The sequence below is a fragment of the Setaria italica genome, chromosome III (genome assembly GCF_000263155.2).
Source record: "Setaria italica strain Yugu1 chromosome III, Setaria_italica_v2.0, whole genome shotgun sequence".
Lineage (NCBI taxonomy): Eukaryota > Viridiplantae > Streptophyta > Magnoliopsida > Poales > Poaceae > Setaria > Setaria italica.
Genome location: NC_028452.1, coordinates 38,764,495 through 38,777,804, shown reverse-complemented (window position 1 = coordinate 38,777,804; position 13,310 = coordinate 38,764,495). Strand labels below are relative to the sequence as shown.

At 40.1% G+C, this 13,310-nt stretch overlaps 1 protein-coding gene across 1 annotated transcript; it reads left to right on the top strand.

Moving 5' to 3' along the window:
• Nucleotides 1-4,624: 4,624 nt before the first annotated feature.
• LOC101778769 lies at nucleotides 4,625-13,085 on the top strand. The gene is made up of 3 exons (XM_004962572.2): nucleotides 4,625-4,961; nucleotides 9,965-12,023; nucleotides 12,320-13,085. The coding sequence occupies exons 1-3, from the start codon at nucleotides 4,687-4,689 to the stop codon at nucleotides 12,761-12,763; spliced, it is 2,778 nt and encodes a 925-aa protein (XP_004962629.1). The 5' UTR covers nucleotides 4,625-4,686; the 3' UTR covers nucleotides 12,764-13,085.
• The last annotated feature ends 225 nt before the right edge of the window (nucleotides 13,086-13,310 follow it).

Sequence of the window (13,310 nt, the reverse complement as noted above, 5' to 3'; positions counted from 1 at the left end):
TTGATTGCTGCATGTATGACGAAGTTATTGATTTAACTTGTTTATTGCTTCATAAAAGGTTTTAAATAAGTTATAACTTTTATGTAGGTGTAAAAATGGGAAATGTGGTTCCATAATAACATATAATATGGCTATGTGTTTATAGAAAATAATGATCTTTAGAATTATCTTGCTTTTACATGTTTTCTTGCATTAGCAATTTGTCTTTTTCATATAAAACTTGAGCATGTGAGATTTGTACAACAGCCATATTTTGATAACATCTATCATCCATAAAAATCTCAGCTCCAAATGAGATGTTTGCCACATCACCTATAATTAATATATATATGTTTACGATATAATTGGATAATGAAAGTTTGCTAGTAAATGCATATACTCAAGTCATGTGATGCTTTTAATAGTTATTTTTAAGGGGTACGTATGATGCTAAGTTATGATAAGTAGTGGTTAAGCTTTGAATATAACTTATATGTATGCTATCATGTTAATATAACAACTAATGAGTTATGTTGCTTATATAAGTTCTTCGCCTTTGCTTTAATTCTTGCTTATGGTGTTTAGGGTGTTACATGTTAGCTAAAGCTAATGCTAATTAAATATGTTCATAGTATTTGTGAGCTATGTGTTCAACTTATGCATATGTTACCTTGTTAAAGAACTAAATGAAGAACCTTGTTGTATGTGTGCTGAAATGGCTGTTAGAGCAGTTCTATTGTGGCAATGTTTTCGTGATGCAAATGATGTTTTCTGTAAATATAGTGAATACAAACGTTTTAGGTAACTTCATAATATATCTTGTGTTAAATTTTCATTACCATAAGCCTGATGGTTTAGGAGCTATAGATTTTACAAGTTCACTATCAGGTTTTGCATGCTCTCGGTATAGGTCTGCATGATTGTGTTGTTTGACTTAGCTAGCTTTGAATCATGTCTTCGAGATAATATAAGAAGTGTAGGGTTTTTCATGAGCCTTCCAAATTGTTAAAGATCACCCCTTTTGGTGGTCTAAATCTCCAGTTATGAGCTTGTGAAATGGAATAACAGAATCTGTCCTAATCTGGATAGAGATATCTTCTTTGTGATGTTTGACCTAGTTAACTCTGGAATTAGCTCGTGGTGCTTATAACAAAGTTGTGTATGGTTTGTTAAGCTTTCAAAAAAATCTAGAACCACCTTGTTGTGAAAGATATAACTCCAGATATGCATCTGTGAAGTGGCATGTCAATTTTCTGTCCTTGTTTGTACAGATCTGCTCATTGGTGTGTTTCACCTTGTTTTTTTTGAATCAGATTTTGGTGTGAGCAACAAAGTTTTAGATAATTTCTTTAAATTTACAGAAAGTCTAGGGTCACCTTTGTTGGATTCTTATATCTCTAGTTATAGCTAAAACAAGTGACTACTGTGCTGCTATCGAGATTCTGTGTATATGCATAAGTTATTAGCTTTAACTTGATGTTGCCTTGTGTGTTTGTTATTTAGCTCATATCACATTAGATTTAAATTGATCTACCTGAGGATCTTATAAATTTGTTATATAATGTTGGTCAAGCACTTAACTAATAAATGGTCATGTATACATGTTGTTACAAAATAACCTTGCTGCATAGCTTGCTAGAACCTTAGTGATGTTGGTGTGTGACTTGCTTGTGTATGAGTGGTTTAAAAATAAATGTAATATACTTTGATCACCTTCAACTTGATGGTTGTGTGATGCACTTATGTATGCCATGTTGTTAAGCACCATCACCCTAGTTCTTGTGTGACTCTATGCTTAATTAGCTCTTGATTGTTAATTGCTTGCAATAGCTTGACTTAAGTTCACTTGTGTGCCATGCCTAGTATACTTGCTATCCCTCTATAATAGGTTGTGTGGTGTATAGTTAAATAACTCTAGGTGCCTATGTCTTGCATGATCTTATGTTTGTCTTGAATGCTTTTGTGTAATGCATCTCTTTTTACCATTCTTCGTAGTCATGCTCTTGCATCTTGCATCTCATCTAGATACGCTAGATAAACCTCGTGAAGGACGTGATGATGGAACCGAACCCGAAGACGGTGTATGGTGGACCTATCCTGAAGATGGAAGGACTAAGATGTGCCGAGATGGGAGATGCTCGCCAAGCGAGTGTCGTTTAACAAACACTAACCTAGTGTGGTTTCCAGGCAAGCCTCGGTGCATGCTTACCTATTTTTAAATTACGCAATATGCTGATGCTTATGATTGTGCATTTACGTTTATAGGAGTTGAATGACACCTTAGATGCATGAACTTAGTACCCTTTTGATATGAACACTAGCATGATAAGTCGTGTAGATGCAATGCTTAATATGACACGTAAAAGTTAAGTGATTTCGTGTCACTCGCAAGTTATAGGAGTTGTTTGTTTACTTATGTTACAACCATAAGGACGACGGGCGGGGCAGGACCTTGGGAACTCTTTTGGTGGTCGGTGGATTGCCCCATCTGTCTAAACGAAATGTGTCGGCGTTCGTGATCAAGTGTTTGAAAGTACTAATCTCATACCTAGTATGGGATAGGGAAGCCTAGTACCTGATTGAACTGAGGTGTGGCATACCTTCTGACTGTCCTTGGAACATCGTTCTCATGGTGCATCATGTGGGTGCAAGTGCGGTCATAGTACGACAGAGGCTGGGATTATGGAGCATTGCATGTCAAAGAAAGTTGGTCCTGACACGTGCCTAAGGGATCGATGGGGGCGGCTGACAAATGAAGCGACTCTTCGTGGTGCGCGGATGTCGTGAGATTAGGTTCGCCATGCATGGTTAATAAATTCAAATCGATTCGTCTGCCTCTCACAGTTTGGGACTGCTTGATCGCTATTCTACACTAAGTAAAGATGGAACATGATGATGATATTAATCTTGATGCTTGTTCTTTAAATTATTTGAAAACTATGTTTGCTTAGCATAAGTTGCTAATTTAGACTAGTTAATGAACTTAGAAACTAAGCTAAAATATTGAAAGTAAGGACCAACTTTAGTTGCTTTTGGTAAAAATAAACCCACAGCCAAAAAGTCTTGCATGTCTAGGAGTCGGTGGAGTAGTTACCACCTGACGGGTAAGCCTTGTTGAGTATTACTATACTCAGTCTTGCTTGTGGCTATCTTTTTTAGATTTGCTGTTGTTTTGGGTGCTAGTCTTACTTGGCCTACCCAGCTCCCTCCGGGTTGGACGGTCAAGTGGGATCCCTCCTCGGACGGTGAGGACAGGGATCATTGATATCATGACCGGCTTCGCCATGGTATTGTGTATCGTCGTGTAGCTTCCGCTTGTTTTACTTCTTCGTTATTTACAACCTTGCAAACTCTGTTTGAATTTTGAAAACTCTAATGTAATAAATTGTTGAACTATGTTAATATGATGGGAATGTTGTAATCTCTGTGCCATTCACCTTCGTGTGAGCAATGCTTCTCGATCCTGAGTAAGTGATTTATTGGATGAAATCCGACGGACGACCAAGTTGACTTGCTTAAAATGCATGATCGCGTGTCAGGCGATTTAAGTGCATTTTAGTCAGGTTAATTTAGGCGGTTTCGCCACACATATACCCGCACACTCACCCGTATACGCAACCGCAAGGGTCGGCTCTGATACCATTTGTAACACCCGTCCTCCAAAGCCGCACCGCCCAGCCCTCTAAGGGGCGGGCACACGTACATATAGCACCCTGCTTACACTTTGGTCCTCACTTCGTGTAAAAGGGTTAACCGAAGATTGGTGGATAAAGATTTATAAGTTGGCTCCACCCTTGCTCAACTAGTAAGGTGGTACTAACACATACACACCTGCGCTCATGGACCACTGGGCTATCTAAATATAGGCCGGGTGTCACATGTATAAATAAAAAAAAGTGAACTAAAAGTTATAGTCTGACCGGGAGAGTTAATTCTTAAATAAATTTATATCCATTCCACCTCGTATAGGACAACTAGTAAATTCGAATACAAGCTGCAAATTTGGAACCAACAATTTTACTTTATATTTTCAGTGACATTTTTTTACTTTTTAACTGACATGAGCAGTCAAAATTTATTATCCAACTATATGTTCATTCTGATGACCTGTGGATCCGCTATTACCTGTTACAATTTTAAACAAACAGTTTGATAATATTTTTACTCCATATGGAACTGTTCTACCATTTGAACACAAGCTGCAAAGTTTTAACCAACAATATTACTTCTTACTTTCAGTGACAGCTTTCATTTATATAACAAACTCCAACGGTAACAATTTATTACATTTTCTTTCTGATGACCTTTGCGTCCATCACTATCTGTTATAATTTTAAAACCCAACACTCCAACACATCATTATATTTTTACTGACGCTAGTTTTTGCAAAATGGCAGTGATATGGACAGTGAAGGAGTTCCTCCATTAGTATAGAAGACGCTACGAATAGGTGCGCAAAAACCAAAATGCTTAAAACATCACCGCACGCATATGCCAGGTGCTGATGGTACAAGAAAGGCACAAAGAGACACATTCCTTGAAGAAAGTGCACGCTAAGGATCGTTCGTGCACCTTAAGGATCGGATTATATACGCCTCTTGTCTTAGAAGACTTCACGTGTCTTTTAGTCTTTATAATTATAAATTCCAAATCGCGCCGACCCTTACGCACATGCCCAAAACTCGATAAAAAAACTCTCTCTCGAGGATGGCTGCAGCCGCTGCTAATCCAAATCATTACACCGTCCCAATGCCACGAAACTCCGAGGCTGCGAGATCGCCAGCGAGCGGCTATCCATGGGCGGCAGCAGAGAAACGGCTGAACCGCTTCGTTCGCGCCGTTGCTCTCGTGGAGAGAATGGGCAACGGCCTCGGCACGCTGGCGTTCACATGGGCGACCGTCGTCGTGCTCGGCGGGTTCTCCACGGACCTGCGACAGGATTTTTGGTACGCAACGGCGATCGTCTTCCTCGAGGCTTTCAGGTACTAACTGATTGCGTGTCATTACGGCATTGCTTGACTTCTGTTCATATTAAGGCCATTCTCCAAGCAAGAGGTTTCAAATTTATGTTTCCAAACCAATACCATACTTTATGGATGAAATAGGTCACCCAATGCATTGTTTCATATTTTTGTTGTTTTCAAGAATGCATGCAACACACAAGCTATGTTGGAAACAGTGTACGCAAGATTTCATCCTAATAAAACTAGTTCATCCCTCACGTCATAAATAGTGTGACATGTCAATATGTCATCAAAATTGTCTACATAGCAGGTCATTGTTGCTCATGACACCACACTTAGATGGGTTTATTCAGGTTTGAGTGAATCGTTTTTCTACGCGTACACTAGTTTAATTGACGGGGGAGTTTCCCTTTTACAGATCACCTTGTCATGGGAACGAGGTCATCAACCATCATGAGTTGACCCCATTAATTTTGGTGGGGTCACCAGCATGTTTCTCATGTTCATACTAATTATGTGGAACGGATTATAAACTAATGATAAATTAACCTTTATGTTTCTCAAATAAAAAAATATTTTTAAAAGTACTAAATAAGCCTTGCGACTATTTTGCTGTCGGTTTAGAAAAAGCCACCGGCTTAATGTTACAATGGTTGGCATATCACTACAATGCGCATGCTAACCATTGATTATTCCAAAGATTTTCTTTTAATTTACTATTGATACAATAGTACCATATTCAATACTAAAGATCACACCTTCCATCCAACCCTTTTTCTGTCCCGGTTGACTTTGGAACTGGGACTAAAGTGCCTTTAGTCCCTGGTTAAAAATATGCCACCGACGGCCACCTCCGACGGGCTGTTTAATTTCGGTTGTTAATATCAACTAGGACTAAAGAGGGAATCTAGTGGGGCGTTTAGTCCCGGTTGAAAACACCAACTAGGACTAAAGAGCAGGCGGGCGGGCCGGCCGGCGTGGGCCGGTGCGGGCGGCCAGCACGGGTGGCAGGCGGGCAGGTGGCCGGTGCGGGCGTGGGCGGGCAGCGGGCGGCCGTTGCGGGAGGCGGGCGGGCGGGTGGCCAGTGTAGGTGGCGGGCGGGTGGGTGGCCGGTGCAGGTGGCGGGAGAGCGGCGGGTGACCGGCTCGGGTGGTATTTTTTTTATTTTTTGGAACTTTTTAGTCTCAGTTGGTAACACCAACCGGGACTAAAGAGGGAGGCTTTTTGTTTCGACAGATCAATCCCGGTTGGATTTTTGATACCTATGTGTCTCTCCAACCGGGACAAGAGGTGAGTTTTCCGGTGGTGATTTCTCTTTCACATATTTGTAACCATAGATAAAAATCGAAATTCAGTTCTACCTTTATAGTGAGAAAAACCAAGATTATTTATGCAGCACTAAGAACAAATGTTTTAGCAAGTGTAAAAAAGTCTAACTAAGATTTTTTTAACATTGGTATAATATCCAAATCCTAGTTTTTCCCCACTAATTCTTATTATAAAAGAAAAACATAGTAATTTTACAATATTTTTAAAATAGTCACAAGTCATCAGATCAAGCCAACCAGGAACCTCTATAGGCAGGCTAAAATATCATTTTTTCGAATTATTAATTATTTATTTCCTTGGCCACAACCAGGAGCTGTGCCGGTGAGGCACAGGTACACCCCAGAATTGGTCAGATTATTAGGAAACCTAATAATAATTGAATGGCGCACGGCATTGGTGTGGAAGAGACTCATAAGATCAATGCTCAAAACCACGGTACAGCCTCTTTTGATGTAGAGGAAAAATATTGCAAGTTTGGAGGATTCAATTCCTGTAGGAAAAATTGCAATAAAGTTAATTGGAACAAAGGAAAATAATGCTTCTTCCTATCTCCTTCAGAATAGTGCAGCCTCAACATCTCACTGAACAATTGCAACAGAATTGGGGGAAAAAACTAATGAATCCTACATGTGCTTCAAGCTATATGGTTCTGGACAAATATAGATCTTGCAATTGGGAGTAAGGTACCCTGTTAACAATTCAGATCTGGTACTGAGAGTTGATATGATGATCCACCGACTTCCTTTTTTTAAAAAGGGGCCTTAAGTTTTGCCACTGCCCCAGCCTTCATTGGAGGCCATTAATAGGCTGACTCCACCCTAGCAACCAAGAAGAAAATCGCTAAGCTCAGGAATCGAACTCAGGACCCGGAGAATCCAAACATGTGACCCTCACACTGAGCTAGCGCTCATTTAATTTTATTGCCACTGGCCCTCTCATGGGTGCCGCTCAGTGTTATCATATATTATCATCACAGACATCAGCAATTTACAAATAATTCATCAGGAAAATCAATTATTTACACAACTCATCATAGACATTATATTGCATATCACATCATTTTGTCACAAGAGTCACACAAGTTTCAAGATCACAATAAAGTGCGCTATATCTAGCAAGGACTGGAATTTTCAAAAGACATCAAGAAATGAAAAAGCTACACATGGTTGAACTGAAATCTATTTAAGTTTGATATTTGCTTTCCATGAATTTTACCAATAGCGGACCTTACATTGTGTACCCGTGCGGAATGCGGCATAGAGGAATTCACCCAAGCTGAGGTGCATAAGCTTCCCATGGCGACACCCAAAATCCTGCAAACTAAACCTACGAATGTGAAGAGAAAATTAATGTAATATAGTCTAGGCAAAATTATAGAGGAATCATGTTACCGATTGTGAATGTGCATGCTACCTTGAGTTGAGAGAATGATAGTCAATGAAGCCACATACTCATTTTGTTCTGTTGCTTTCAATAACTAAATAGTTTTAGGGCATGTTTGGCTCACTAGTGTTAAAGTTTAACACCCGTCACATGGAATGTTTGAATGCTAATTAGGAGTATTAAACATAGTCTAATTACAAAACTAATTGCACAGATGGAGTGTAATTCGCGAGACGAATCTATTAAGCCTAATTAGTCCATGATTTGACAATGTGGTGCTACAGTAACCATTTGCTAATGATGGATTAATTAGGCTTAATAGATTCATCTCGCGAATTAGCATAGGGTTCTGCAATTAGTTTTATAATTAGCTCATATTTAGTTCTCCTAATTAGCATCCAAACATTCTATGTGACACTGTTAAAGTTTAACGCCTCGTATCCAAACACCCCCTTAGTTAGGTGAAGGAAGCCCTAGCCCTCAATATACTCCACTATTTTGCAATGTGTTACATTATGCATCACTAGTGTAATCATTCCACCCTCAATGTCTCCATATGCCATGTGAAAAGTTCCATTTGTCGGGTGTAAATATGCTAAAATCCACACAGGAATAGTACATTGCTAAAATTTATGAAAGCATTAACCTTAATCTAAAATTCACTCCGGAATAGTACATTGTTGGCAGATGATAATAAGTACGTCACTATCATGCTCTTTTGCCATTGTGCATACCCTTCTCAGAGTCTTTAAACTTGGAATCAATCAATCATTCATTGTGTGACCTTCCCCATCACATAGAGAGTATATATAAATACATACGATCGCTCTTTCATTCCTTCTCATAATTCATACTTCGCTTTCGTCGCATAAAATAGCCAATGCTTGATGAATCTTGTGGCTTCTTTAAGGACTCCACTTTGAATATGTATGAAACTATGCTATTGAAGTTGAGAGTAGTTTTGTAGACAAAATTATTCATTACAAGATGCACCAATGATGGTCATTTGGATGAAGAAGCTAGTACTATGACCTTATCGCTGTTCTCAAAATTCTCATCGATGCAAAACCAGCTGCGTGACAATACTGTTTAATACATTCAGACGGCTGATTAATTATATATGCTCCCATTACCAACCTGGATTGTTGATGCTCTAGCACACATTGACTTGCTGTCTACTTTGCCATATACAACTCTTCTAAGCTCTTTCGTAATTTCTTTAGCTAACTTTCCTTGATTATTGAGTGTCATGAAGTCCTTTTAGCAAGGAAACTCTTGATTTCATGATGTCTGAATGATCTCCTTCAGAGCTCATAATTCAATTCATATCTTTTTGCTTCATCAGATGTCTTCTCCAATTTTCTCACCTTGAGAGCATCCATCAACCTTGTTGAGCATGCACATTCTCTACCTTGCACCTCCACATGGTTAAATTTAATTTCCTTGGCACTAAAATTTCTCTACATAATTTCACATGATATCATCTTTAATGCGTAGTTCCTATCACTTCCACCCATCTAACAGCCAAACTATGCACAACAACCCTTAGATCTAGAAAGATATTACGAGTACCACATGACCTTGCACGATATCAAGCATTACATAGATGTACCTTGTATAAATCCCTTGATGATGGGGTTGAAGCAACCACAATAAGAGGACCAGATTTTGGCAAAGCCAACAACAAATTTTTAAGCAGAACTTTACAAGAGAGTACCTTGTTACTTTCATACAACTCCAATTGACCCTTCGAGCACCACTTCAAAAAAAGTACAAATGATTATCTCTCCCTATCTCTCTGTGTGTAATTTATCCTTTAGGGCCCTTTTATGCTTGCCTAATACTAGAATGGGACCTTGTGTTGGCTTGAATTGTTTTTCATTGGATGTGGAGAGTATGCACTAAGCACGCATGAAGGGAGTTGGGTGTGTGTGGTGGTGGTGGGGGGGGGGGGCAAGCAGACATGCGGGCAATCGGACGAAGATTTACTTGGCCACGTGATTGCCTAAACGGAGCACTTCACGTGCCTTAGGGTTTCTTCAATGGTCTAGCTTAGAGATAACTCAATCAAATTTTTACTAGTTGAACAGTGCAATAAGTATGAGATTAGCATGGAGTGAAGCTAGTCTCGCTAACTGTTTGATGTAACTCTCTCCCACAACACGATCTTCCAAGCTGCCTTGTACATGGAACCAACATCAACTATGAGCTATCAACTGATTTATATCATTGGAGACACCCTTGTAAATAGTGCGATCCTTGTTTTTCTTTGTGCTCAAAATTATTCTTTGATTGTTTGTTGGGTGCAGGGTGTTTAGCCGCGAAAGCAGATCAGATGACCAATTGTTATTCAAGACCACAGGTGGTGTCAAACTGAAAAGAGTGGTACTCGGCAGTGGGGTACTGTATTATCTAAATGCAGTGATTGTGGTGGTATGCTTTTCAAATTTCCTAGTAATTATCACCAATCACTTCTTTCCGCTAGGACCAAACCAAACCTTGGTGCTAGCAGCATTTCTAGCGCTAGTGAGCAAGTTGGAGTTTTCCACGTACATCGAAGGGCTGAGCAGCTCAGGGCGCAATATATTTGCTACTGTTTTCTTTCGTTGTATCCCCATAGTTGCACTCGTTCTGCTAGCTGTTGGTAGAGTATATTGGGTAGATCTGAAGCCAGCAAACGCCCTGTTGCCTCTGATGCCTCTCTTTGCGTCTTGGATAATATTTAACCTTCTAGTGCTTAGTCTCCAGCACCATGAACAAAAATTTGTTAAGGCGACTAAGACGTTGTGCACCGTCATTTTCCCCTTATGGGTGGCTATATCTCTTGTTGTAGCATTTAAAACATTGGGTCTCTTGATACTATTATCCACAGCACTGCTAGGCAATATCCAGATTCCAGTGGCCATCGCACGTATTGTGCTATCGTCGATGCGCCTTTTCAAGGTTAACGGCCATCACATAGACAACAACAATGAACACCTCATCCCAGCACTAAAGATATTCTATGTCATGGTGTTCCTTCAAGGTATATCATACATTATGGCATGTATGTTGGAGACAGCATTTTCCTTCTTGTTTAGAAGATTGTTGGCTAAGGAATGTGGACTTGGAGAGGAGCCTGAAATGAAGTCTATCAACCTCTACTATGAGGATGCCTATGACAAGTGCATGCAAGATGGCGTCCTCTCCCAGGAGGACCTGAAACTTGTCAGGTTTGCTGTTGATTCCCTGAGCTCCAACTCCCACATCCAGAACCTCGCGTCTGTCCGAATTCTGTACTCCCTTCTGAAGAAAACAGAAACGAGCAAAAGCAACACTGGGTTACTTGTCTCAGAAATCACCACAAGCAACAATTCGGTCGCCACCTTGATCAGCATGCTGGGATGGACGGAGCCAGAAGATGAAGGCATAAGGCTGTTTGCTGCTGAGGTCATCGCCAAGATGGCTGACAATCTCTGGATCGTGGGTGTCCCTGGAACAATGCAAATGGTATCTTCTCTCCTTGATTATGATCCTCGAGCTTCGGAAGTGTGCATAAACATGGAGGTGCCTGGTTACCTGCCACCATCAAGAATACTGGATCTCTCAGAGCAACAAACAGAAAACAATGTTCTGAACACTCAAAACAAGTTCTTGCAACGTGTGATGAATCTGATTTCAATCCCAAATGAAGATAAGGAATTTTGGATAACAAAGGATTCGTTCCCTTCTCAGGCGTTAGAAATCCTTGAAAAGCTGGCTCATGATCATGACAATTGTGCAGAAATTAGCAGAGCCACGGGACTCATTGCAAAGATCATAGGTTTCATGAGCTCCACCATAGACACCACAAACATCCCTAAGCCACAGAAAGAGCTATGGACTACTTCATCTTTGAAATTGATCAAGAAGCTTGCAAGCACCAATGGGGAAATTGGTAAAGTACTCCGGCAGAAAATTTCTGAACAACCCTTGATACTAAGTAACTTTGCTGAGGTCTTGGAGGACAGCTGCAGTAGCAAGGACCAAATGGAGCTAGTGTTGGAGATCCTTGCTAAACTTGCAATTGACATGGAAGCAAGAGAGGATATTTTCTCATTCCAAGTGTTCATCACTAAGTTGGTGAATGCCTTTCTTGGTCGAGAACAACAGCCATCAGTTCGGAATGTGGCAGGTGAAGCATTGTCACTGCTGTCAATGGGGAATGCTAGCAAATTCTCTGCTATCTTGGAAGCAATAGGACCCAGCTTTATTGACCTGAAAGATATGCTCCTTCATGACGAGTACACATATGTTACAGCAAGTTTGCTGCAAAATGTGTGTGCTCAATCTCTAGAGAAGCTAAGCCAAGCAGGATCAAGCGGGGACCTGTCATCTTTCTTGCCAGTGGTGAGTTATCTTTAGAAGGAAACTCTTTTTAACATTCTTTTTATATTTGTTTTAATCTATCTTTGCAGTTATTAAAATAATTTTAATCTTCCACATCCATATATACCGGTGCTGGGGTTTGTCTTGTATTAGGTATCATGTGCATGGTATTTATCTTCTGAAGCAATTTGGTGGACACTAATAAGTAGGACCAATATATAAATATATAATTGCCATCAGACATTACATGCATGTCTTATCTCATTAGCTTGAAACAATTAATGAAGAAAAAAAATCCTGGTTTAATGATGCTGTAGGTTTTCGCGAAAATAATGAACGCGGAGCTGCAGGGCAAGAAACTTGAGGCTCTGGTCAGCTTGGCTTCGCAGATCTGTAAGGTCCTCCCTCAACACTTTGCACACCAGCTGGAGCTACAACACGAAGGATTACCTAACCTTGTTAAAAAGCTGGTGGATACACTGAAGGCCAGTAAGAAACCTAGTGTTGAATACCCAAGGATGAGAAGGGTTATTATTGAGATGACAATATGCATGTTGGAAACATGTCCCCGTTATGCAAAAGTTTTTAGAGAAAAGCGTATGATGGAAGCACTGTCTATTGTGGAGAGGACCCCATCCAAAGTTGAGAAGTACAGGGTCTTCTCTGGCAATGTAGGGGTGATTCCGGAGAGCGGCTTACCTCTCCCTGCCCTAGTGGCAAGAGCAAAAGGGTTGGTTGCCCCTGCTACTCAAACTCCATGAACTCAATTAGGCAGGCAGGCATGATTCATCATCGTAGGTACACTATATATCCATATCAACAGAGTGGCATGATACATGCATGTAACCCTGCCTATTTTATTATATGTCATATGTAATTTGTGATTTGTTGGGTCCAGTCGTCACAGTGACAGACCTTGGTTTGTATATGTTCAACAAATGTTGTACCTTGCCTATAATAATGTTTTGCTGGCTTGAATGTAATTGGCTGAATGAGTGTGTCGCAGCCTATAAAAAATGTTGTACCTAGCTTATAATAACAAACGTTGATCTGTTTAATAAATGAAACACTTCCTTTCCATCATTTATAATATCCATAGAGAATTCTAGTTAGAATTTGTGTACCAGTCTAAGCCATTCCCAACGGGAGTTTCATATATGTTTTATCCTAATTAAATGATGTGCCACACAAACTACTATGGTGACATGGCAGAGAATCTATGAGGAGAGACATGGGAGGAGTTTCATCAGGCGGATGAAAATGGAGCTCACCGTTTCTAACATGTTGGAAATCATGTGAAACTTCTAT

Bases quoted from the DNA above. Each gene is read 5' to 3' on its own strand.
- LOC101778769 (XM_004962572.2), top strand. From the start codon at position 4,687: ATGGCTGCAGCCGCTGCTAATCCAAATCATTACACCGTCCCAATGCCA. The intron at 4,962-9,964 runs GTACTAACTGAT...TGTTGGGTGCAG, and splicing joins GTCTTCCTCGAGGCTTTCAG to GGTGTTTAGCCGCGAAAGCA. The intron at 12,024-12,319 runs GTGAGTTATCTT...ATGATGCTGTAG, and splicing joins TGTCATCTTTCTTGCCAGTG to GTTTTCGCGAAAATAATGAA.